This window comes from Protomyctophum parallelum, assembly GCF_964188405.1.
Source record: "Protomyctophum parallelum genome assembly, chromosome: 5".
Taxonomy (NCBI): Eukaryota; Metazoa; Chordata; class Actinopteri; order Myctophiformes; family Myctophidae; genus Protomyctophum; species Protomyctophum parallelum.
Window position 1 is genome coordinate 10,562,092 of NC_139702.1, and position 10,716 is coordinate 10,572,807.

General features: G+C 40.8%; 2 protein-coding genes across 3 annotated transcripts in view; both read right to left on the reverse strand.

Annotated features, from left to right (window-relative positions):
* The window catches only part of LOC310859021 (uncharacterized protein), a 428,722-nt gene that overhangs the window by 296,359 nt on the left and 121,647 nt on the right, over nt 1-10,716 (reverse strand). The window lies entirely within an intron of this gene.
* Nucleotides 2,983-10,716, reverse strand: part of LOC310858679 (phosphatidylinositol-3-phosphate phosphatase MTMR7-like) — a 23,390-nt gene continuing 15,656 nt past the window's right edge. The window contains exons 11-14 of one of the 2 annotated variants that reach the window (XM_083764895.1): nt 10,662-10,716; nt 10,126-10,260; nt 9,138-9,273; nt 2,983-7,571 (exon numbers count right to left, since the gene is read on the reverse strand). The exon at nt 10,662-10,716 is cut by the window's right edge and continues 146 nt beyond it. In XM_083764895.1, the coding sequence (XP_083621021.1) occupies nt 7,224-7,571; nt 9,138-9,273; nt 10,126-10,260; nt 10,662-10,716 (674 nt within the window). In that variant the 3' untranslated portion in view covers nt 2,983-7,223. Of the gene's footprint in view, nt 7,572-9,088; nt 9,274-10,125; nt 10,261-10,661 lie in introns of both variants that reach the window. The other variant, XM_083764896.1, reaches the window with a different exon arrangement.

The following is a 10,716-nucleotide window of genomic DNA, read 5'->3' on the forward strand; positions in this document are numbered from 1 at the left end:
GAGGACAACTGTAATCTTCCTTTGGACTGACAGCAAACAGACTGTACCAAGTACCAAGTAGGCTATTACTCTACTGTTTTACTTTTACAGTAAGAAAGAAAATAATTAATGCAACAACTCATACTACCAATTCTTGATTATGCAGATGTAGTATATCAGACTGCCCCTAAAACAAACCTTCTTCCCTTGAATTCAGTATAGGCCTACAACCGTCAGATTTGTCCTTGACTGCCCATATCTGCCCACCACTGTACCTTGTACGAAAATCTCAATTTACCATCTCCCACCTCAGGGACTACAGATGAAATTTAGCTTTGGCTAACTCTGGCCCATTTACATTGATGTGAAAACAGACATGTTGATTAATGAGCGTTGTCCCTGTCAAATTAATTAATTAATAAAAGAAGACAGCAGCACTGGCTGCATTTCATCTTTAAATGTATTCATTTCAATTATCCACAGTATTTGAAACGGCTTATGATACCATACACTTCTACACATCAACTTAGACATTGCTCACAGGTTTACTTTTATATACCCACATCAGTTGGCAAAAAATCATTTATGTTCAAAGCTCCTTGTGATTGGAACAATCTACCCGTCCATATTTGTTCAATAACATCTTTGCATTTGTTTAAAACTGTGCTGTCCTCTCATCTTGAGACTACCTGTTCATGTTTTCACTAATTATCACTGTAGCAGATCCATGATGCAATGATCCATGTGTTATGTCTACGTTGTGTCCACTCCATGTTATGTGAAATGTTGTTTTGTTGCAGTTTTTTTGTTTTTTGTTTTGCTGTTGTTGTTCGTTTCTTGTTTATCTAGGAATTGTATTGTTTTGTTTTGTTTCGTTTTGTCTGGTTGAATTGTTTGTAAAAAAGTGTCTTTATGTATGAAGTGTACTTTGTGAATTGCGGAGCCCCTTGAAAACGAGATGGTTCATCTCAAGGGATTGTTCCTAATAAAGACATTTCAGACTACTGAGTACTGACATACGTGTCAAGCTACAATGTCACTGGCATTACGTAGGGCCAAAAACATAGACGACACTCGACCTCGTTCCCTTTGACAGTGCATTTATTAGCTGATCATTTACATTAATGGACAATAGAATACACACACACACCACAGGCTACAGCGTGGGACACGTTGGCTTTGGGCCTCTGGGATTTACAGACCATGAAATGCAGTCACGGTCGCCATCCACAGCTGTGCCCATTTCAGTATCGAGCCTCACTCATCATCATCACACTGGTGGGCAAGTTTAATTTGCCACTTATTTTACTGTACATCAGAAGGATATTGTTCCCTCGGACACATGGCAACAAATAAAATGTGCTAAAGGATACTGGGCACCTTCATTCCTCTCAACCATCGGCAAATGCTGGTCTCGGTAAGCCAGGTGCTTTTTGGCCTTGCGTACCGCAAAACAGCCCAGCTCACGGCTCAGCTATTATCGGTATGCGATGCCTTCATATGATGGACCATAAATCCGGCAAGAGGTTGTATGATTCAACAACAGAACATAAGATCCATCGCTTATTTATTTCAGATATGCCCAGTTGCCCACATTTGTTATTAACTGGGCTGCCTGCCAGTCATCAAAATGGTAAATAAGTACCGGTAGCCTATTACTTAAACATCCTAAAATTCCAGGAAGACACTCATCAAATGATGGTTGGTTATTTGACAAATTGGCTTGTGATCTTCTACAAACTGTTAATAAATATTTCAATCAATCAATCAAAAGTACCAAGTAGGCTATTACTCTACTGTTTTACTTTTACAGTAAGAAAGAAACGAATTAATGCAACAACTCATACTACCAATTCTTGATTATGCAGATGTAGTATATCAGACTGCCCCTAAAACAAACCTTCCCTTGAATTCAGTATAGGCCTACAACGTCTATGCAGATTTGTCCTTGACTGCCCATATCTGCCCACCACTGTACCTTGTACGAAAATCTCAATTTACCATCTCCCACCTCAGGGACTACAGATGAAATTTAGCTTTGGCTAACTCTGGCCCATTTACATTGATGTGAAAACAGACATGTTGATTAATGAGCGTTGTCCCTGTCAAATTAATTAATTAATAAAAGAAGACAGCAGCACTGGCTGCATTTCATTTTTAAATGTATTCATTTCAATTATCCACAGTATTTGAAACGGCTTATGATACCATACACTTCTACACATCAACTTAGACATTGCTCACAGGTTTACTTTTATATACCCACATCAGTTGGCAAAAAAACATTTATGTTCAAAGCTCCTTGTGATTGGAACAATCTACCCGTCCATATTTGTTCAATAACATCTTTGCATTTGTTTAAAACTGTGCTGTCCTCTCATCTGGAGACTACCTGTTCATGTTTTCACTAATTATCACTGTAGCAGATCCATGATGCAATGATCCATGTGTTATGTCTACGTTGTGTCCACTCCATGTTATGTGAAATGTTGTTTTGTTGCAGTTTTTTTGTTTTTTGTTTTGCTGTTGTTGTTCGTTTCTTGTTTATCTAGGAATTGTATTGTTTTGTCTTGTTTCGTTTTGTCTGGTTGAATTGTTTGTAAAAAAGTGTCTTTATGTATGAAGTGTACTTTGTGAATTGCGGAGCCCCTTGAAAACGAGATGGTTCATCTCAAGGGATTGTTCCTAATAAAGACATTTCAGACTACTGAGTACTGACATACGTGTCAAGCTACAATGTCACTGGCATTACGTAGGGCCAAAAACATAGACGACACTCGACCTCGTTCCCTTTGACAGTGCATTTATTAGCTGATCATTTACATTAATGGACAATAGAATACACACACACACCACAGGCTACAGCGTGGGACACGTTGGCTTTGGGCCTCTGGGATTTACAGACCATGAAATGCAGTCACGGTCGCCATCCACAGCTGTGCCCATTTCAGTATCGAGCCTCACTCATCATCATCACACTGGTGGGCAAGTTTAATTTGCCACTTATTTTACTGTACATCAGAAGGATATTGTTCCCTCGGACACATGGCAACAAATAAAATGTGCTAAAGGATACTGGGCACCTTCATTCCTCTCAACCATCGGCAAATGCTGGTCTCGGTAAGCCAGGTGCTTTTTGGCCTTGCGTACCGCAAAACAGCCCAGCTCACGGCTCAGCTATTATCGGTATGCGATGCCTTCATATGATGGAGCATAAATCCGGCAAGAGGTTGTATGATTCAACAACAGAACATAAGATCCATCGCTTATTTATTTCAGATATGCCCAGTTGCCCACATTTGTTATTAACTGGGCTGCCTGCCAGTCATCAAAATGGTAAATAAGTACCGGTAGCCTATTACTTAAACATCCTAAAATTCCAGGAAGACACTCATCAAATGATGGTTGGTTATTTGACAAATTGGCTTGTGATCTTCTAATATACAGTACACAACTTCATTGGCCAATAAACACATTGGTGCAGCATTTTGCTGCTGGCCAGTATGTGCGCCCTGCACATGACCAAGTTGAACAGACAGATGCAGTTTCAGAATAATAGCATTGATAATGATAATGTAAAGTTACACAGCTACCTCATATGTTGTAGTGACTACAATTACATAGTATGCGACGTGTTAAATTGAATGCATTTGGACAGGGAATAACCGCTTTGACAAAGTGTGCAGTGAATTGAAGCGCTCAGAATTATGGTCACATTATTAGCTGTAATGTCAATGTTACACACATAACCTGTAGGTACAGTATATAATGTATTTGACTCCCAACACATTTAAAAAAAAAAGTAGTGTATTTCACATTGTGTGGTCCCTCATCTAACAAACTAAATTGGTCTCAAGATAAAACTTATTCCACCACTCAGACCCTTTAAAAGAGAAATAGATTTTACAGTACACTGAAACATAAAACACTTCATGGCTTTAGTTTAAAAAATAAAACATTGCACACCAAAAAAATAAAACTGTAGCCTTTGTTGTAAACATGGGTATACTTATTCACATTTTGCTCAAGTTTGTTCCTCTAAAAACAGATGATCAATACTTTAAGAATGGTTCAGTCTGGGGGAATTCCATTTCTTTATCCATCTAAAAAAAAAGCAATTCACATTCATTCCTGCACAACTTCTGTGACTTGAGTACTTATTGGCAACCTTTTAATGGCTGAACATTTTCAAATTAGTATTTGGCTACAAGGTTGGAGCGACAATATTGCTGCCAACTCTTTCTTTCATCTATTAAAGTGGAATGATTCCATTTCTGACAATAGAAAAGCAATGAATACAAATAATAAATGAAGATAGAGCTTTGATTTAGGTCCAGAAGTAGTTGCAAGGGAACAGATGATTTAAAACTTGACTGCCAGCAGAAGGTAATCTTGATCTAACACTAGCAAAGGGCTGGAACCTAATAGCACTAGTCAAACACCATCAATAAACTCATCACGTCATTTCCATTAAATCCCATTTACACACTCTGTTGTGTTATTTCACACGGGACAACGATTCAGCCTCTGTGAGCATCAGTCATTATGAACTGAAATAAAGCATTTTGTATGCTGCTTTAGGTTTATGGGCTCTATGCGCCTTGTGTTTTTCAGGACGCCTAGAGTTGGAAACAAGAGAAATCAACTCAAAGTACATATAGGCACTCCAGATCGCTGCTTTTTCACCACTGTCCAAATTGGATGAGTTGGTACGGTGGTGGCTCAGGGGTAGAGTGGCACAATCTCTGTAAAGCGCCTTGGATAAAGGCGCTATATAAATGCACCATTTACCATTTTGAAAGGTGGTGAACAGACAAGAGATTGCTCCGTCTACAGACAATTCCTGTATGATCACAGCGATTGCGTTCATGGTGGTCATAGAGCGCATAAATCCAGTACCGTTGCTACAGTTGATACAATGTCAAAGCAAATTCCTATGTGTTTTACACAATGGCAAATAAAGGTATCTGAATCTGAATACAGGACAAGCAGACATACAGTACAGTAGGGGCCAATTAGCATTTATGAACATTTTCAAATGAAAGCAGCTGTGTGTCTCAGACATGTTGTCGTGGACATGATTTTGACACTGGACTGTAGTTTCGAGGAATGCTTGAAACTAATATGCATCTAAAAATGAAGTCTTGAGCTTCCTCTATGGTAAAAAAGAAGAAAAAACAAGGAAAGAAAAAAGTCTGGTTGCTGATGGCGCATATATACCTGATCTGGTGTGTCTGAGCTTTGAGAGCATAATGCAATTAAACCCAGTGTCCCTTATTCTAGTGAAAACAATCTGCGAACATAGCGGCCCATGTGTCATTGCCCACTACATTTGAATGCTTACAGAAAGTACAAAACGATCACACTTCAACCGCATGATCCCTAGCATCCCTTTTAATCCGAGCACATCAGAATAGGCAAACCTTTGGCTTAAATAGCCGATCTACAAGCTTACATCACGTTGCCATCGTATCACTGTGATCCTGTAGATCGGAGATTTTCAGCGAATAGGTTTAGTGTAGACTAGTGAAAAAGTATAGAGCCCTGTGGGGTCAAGTTCAAAGTACTATACAGTAGGGTTTAAGTGGTTAAAATGCAGTCTATGCGGTGTTGTACTGTACACATGGTTTAATGCAATGACTTTTCCAAATTTGTTTCCTAAACAATTAGAACACTATGTAGAATTGAATTATTATATTTTGTTCTATGTTCTACATTCAACATTGAGGCTTTTATGACATTTCTGAGACAGTTAGGGTTTTTGGAAGATGCTTTTGAACGTGATTAGTTTGACCAATTCAACCACTCCTTAATCTAATGTATTCTATTGTCAGTTTTGAACATTTTCATTACACATTCATCTTAAAATAACTACTGTAATAATCTAACATAGCCCACCTACAAGCTCAAAACGCACCACAGACGCATCGATTTCTCCCGTGGAATCCAAATGACTGAGAGAGAACCATGTGTACATGAAACTCTTAAAAAGGGCAGGAACTGCCCTTGTACGCTAAACTCCTTTATCTCTCCAACCATCACACTTCAGCAAGACAATACATTATTACAGTCACTGTTGTCTGGCAGAAACCTTGACATAATGTCAAATAGTTTTTTTACGTACATGAATGCCCTACTTCATCATACTACACTAACTACAGTGTCACACAAAAGTAGCAAAAACAGCCCATGCTCACAATGCGTAATCACTGACTCACTACGAGACACATTGTGAGCTATTCCTTTGCTACTTTTGGGAGCTTGTAGATCTGCCATTTAAATAAAACAAAAAGTGAAAGTGGTTCATGTGTCTTGTGGGTTTTGTAAATATTGGAACAACGAAAAGTATTAATAATTACGAGCATGACTAAATAATAACTACACTGGTTCCATTGGAACACATTTTTCAATTTCACGAAAAGTAACAGTTTTGAAAGTATTGAAGCTGTGAAGGTTTCCACCCGACAGTGGTGGTAACAAAGTTCCTCGCTCATATAATACCACAACGTTAGTGTGAACGGCCACGACTGAGCAATGAAGTTAGCATTGTACTAAAATCCGACTACCATTCCATTCTTCTATTCGACAGTCGCTCCTTTAAAACAGTGAACTCAGCAGCCAGGATTAATCCCTTAAAGTCGGTCATACCAGCCCGACAAAAAAAAAGGATAATTTCGTATTAAAAAAAAGAAGAAAAGACAGAGGATTTCCCCTCATTTCGATACTTCCACATTAAAGTAGGACTTCACCCATTTTGAACCGTATCTTCATATAATTGATTTGGTCCTCACTAATGTTCATCATAAGAGGCCACAATTCATTTCCACTGACTCACTCTCATTGCTGCGCTATGGATGATGTCACTGCCCAACAGTGACATCATCATACTGAAATAAAAACCATTGCATTAATCAAAAATATAAAACCAATGTGTGTTTTGAAATGACCAAACCTGCGTACCAATACAATTATACAAATGATGTCACTGGTAGTCAGGTTCTGTACTGTCCACGGCCAGTGAATATACATGGAAATGGTGTCATCTTACAATGAGCATTAGTGAGGACCAATAAGTATGAAGATAAGGTTCAAAATGGGCGCAGTGCTCATTTAAATGCATGTTGTACCTTTGTGAATTGGTGTGGGTGAGTTGCGTTGCGTCCTCCAGTCTCTCCCTGGGTTTCCAGCCAGACAGAATATGGGTTTGATATTCCATTCAGGCAACGGTGAGGGCAGCCTTCGTCCTAGTCCGGGTCCTTGCCATAGTCCTCGCCGCTAGACGAGCGGCTGCAGAGGTCGGCCACGCCCGACTCGTGGTCACTGCAGGTCGAGAGGTCGTCGGGGTCGCAACCCTTGATCGGGGTAGACGACCCTAAAGGCAGGGTCAGAGCCGGGTCCTTGGTCAGAGTCTTACGACTGGTCGATCCAGAAGTGAAGGTGTTGCTATAGTTCTGTGCCGGGCTGGCGATTGGATATATGTAAGAAGTGGGCGGGTCCGGCCCGCAGTATCGTAGATGTGATTGGCTAAACTTCCTCCTCGGAACCTCGACCTTCTGCCACGTGATTGGTTTCCTGGTCAGGGCCGCTATCCTCTGCAGTTGAGGAAGGAAGGAAAGAAGGAAGGATGTTAGAACTAAATGCCTTCCGAGGAAACAAATATTTAATTGTGTTGTTCATCGGTAATGTGAAAAACATAGTGGAAGTGTGCATTATTGATATTCTCCGTATGTCGCTACCCCGGTTGAACCTTGTATCTCTCAAAGACAGTCTTTTAGCACATAAACAAACGCAAACAAAGCTTCATCTGCCAATAGATAACACCACAAATATCAACTTCATGTTGATTTAACATGAATTTGAAGAAGCGGGTCCGGATTGGGATCCTTCTTTCTTCCACATAAAATGGCTAAATCAACATATCATATTTGTCTTTAAAACACTCCGCACTGGGTTTTGCGGTGTTGCATAAATTATTGGCAGAATCAGCTTCGTTAGTGTTAGTTTATGTGATTAAGAAAGTGAGCGGTTTCATCATACAATGGAAGTCAATAGGGTGACATATTTTACGTAACTACGCAACGTAGCAATACATTCATGACGAAGTTACACATCCCAAGCTTCTACCAAAGTGTCCTATTGTTTTAACTGTTGCACCCCACCTACATCCTATTCATATTTACATTATGATATAAATATTATTCATATTTGAGATGACAAAATGTTGATGTTGATGTAAGGTTCGTGGGGTTTAGTGTTGATTTCGTTGACTAAAACTATGACGAAACATCTTCGTCGACTACATTTTTTCACAGAGGAAAACCGATTTTAAAACAATATAAAAAGTAAGCTACAGTATGATGACTATAACTATGACTAAATAAATATATTGACATTTTTGTCAGCACACTAGTCAGGGTCAGGGACTCGTTGAGAAGAGATCCAGTAGAACAAGAAGACAAGTCATTTCATGCTTGGTTAGACAATCTGCAAGCGACACGTTGTGAGCTTGTAGATCGTTCTATTTTCAGCATGCAACGACGCCATCAAGGCAATACACAGTAGACTAAATCAGTGTGTGGATTTAGTAGACTACAATAGCATGATATTTAATCAACAAAATTAAAACAAAATGACATTTTATTTAAAAAGACTATGACTAATGACTATAGAGCGTCGCAGCCCCCTACCATCGCCCAGGAAATGATTCCCCGCTCATTTTCCTCATAGACATTTCAAAAAGTATTTATTTAAAGACTTCTAAGCGTCGTACTAAGCCAACTCGAGTTGTGAGAAATCATGACAACAAACAAAAAAAATCGGGCTGAACAAATAGTTAGAAAGAAGAAGAAAACGGCAGGTTACAACACTTTATGTAATTATTTGTTTGGTCCAAAATAGTGTTTATTGTCATGATTTGTCACAACTCGAGTTGGCTTCGTACGACGCTTAAAATGTCTTTAAATAAATACTTTTTGAAATGTCTATGGGAAAAATGCATTGGGAATTATTTCCTGGGCCCTGGCGTCGTCATGAAAGGGGGCGGGACTGCGATGCTCTATTAGTGGGGGTTGGTTCAGAGTGGGCGTGGAGGGGTGGGTGTGTCGTATGCCTTGTCTGGAGGCCGGGGGGTGGTGGTGGGCGGTTCCTCCGGGCGGTACCTCCTGGTGATTGGTCAGCTCCTCCTCCAGCCGCTGCGACTCCTCCCTGACGGCGGACAGGCAGTCGGCGGGCGTCTGGCGGGGCGGAGGGGGGCGGGGGGGTTTCTCCATGTGGTTGTAAAGACCCTTCCACATCCTGAGGTAAGGGGAATAAGAAGGGGACATGTACCGTGTTGGCATACTAAACAGTATGTTAGTGTGGCATTTCTGACACAGTGTTAACATTCGTTCTTCCAAAAGCGCCAGTCATTTTCAGTGAAATCCTTATTTTGAAGGAAAATTTACCTGGAATGTTTTAGTGTTTAGTCTAGTTTTAGTCGACTAAATGTCATAAGATTTTAGTCGAATAAATTTACAGTTGATTTAGTCGACTAAAATGTATTTTGGTGGGCCTTGATGCCGTCGTAAAGATTGATTTTACACTTGCTAAAAATAGCCGATCTACAAGCTCTGCGACGTGTTGGGAGCTTGTAGATTGGCTATTTTAAGCATGCAACCAAGTGTAAAATGACTTATACTGGATCTGGTCTGGTCTTAGTTTTAGTCGTCATAGCTTAGTTTTCATTTAGTTTCCATTTAGTCAGTGGAAAAAGGTAGTCGACCAACATTTTTCGTCTTAGTTTTACTCGACGAAATCAACACTGCCCGGGACGTAAACCGGATGTGGGGAAACGATGTGTGTTGTGACAGACGCTCGTCTGTTCTTTCAGCTCAACTAAGAATCAGCGCGACCTCGCAGCTACTACGGTATATTAGCGCAAGCTTAAAAATGAATCTCGATTCCATTCACCTGGTTTATTCCCATTGCTGCAGTTCCTCCAAACACAGCTGCTTTTGAGTACAGAACTAGAAACACTAGCCTGCTGGCCGAAACTTCAAAATAAAATGCCCAAATTAGCCATTTCACCCCCGTCTTTAAGAGTTGTGTCCGAGTATAAACATGGCATCAGTGTGTTTGTTCCTCAATGGACGTAGTGCATTAACTCACTTGAAGCAGTAGGGGGAGGTGTTGGGCCTCAGCACGCCCTGTGTCTGGCTCTGCTCAGCCTTGTACAGTGGGTTGGTGTACTGTGCCTTGTCCTTCCACAGCTGACCCCATACCGAGTGACTCCGCTCCTGAAGCCTGAGGAGCACACACGCACGCACGCACGCCAGCACACGCACACACACACACACACACACACACACACACACACACACACACACACACACACACACACACACACACACACTCTTTAACCACTTGAACCCATACAGTATATCCTTAGTTGACCGGGCTCCACCAAGTACATACTATCTCTGCTAGTATTTCCCTCTCTTCACCAAAAACAGCCAATAGACAAGTTCACAACGACACGACTATTTCGAGCATGAAGATATCTCTACAAGCATCGTGAGCTTGTAGACGAACCATTTTCACTACTTTTGCCGCGACACTGTCATGCGGGAAAGTGGGGTTCAATAGCACTGACCTCGTGCGAAACGTCGTAACAATCATGGCCGACGTACGTGCGTCCTCCCTACCTCATGTCGAGCCGCTCCTTCTGGCTGTTGCCCAGGAAGGTGCCGTACTGGCAGG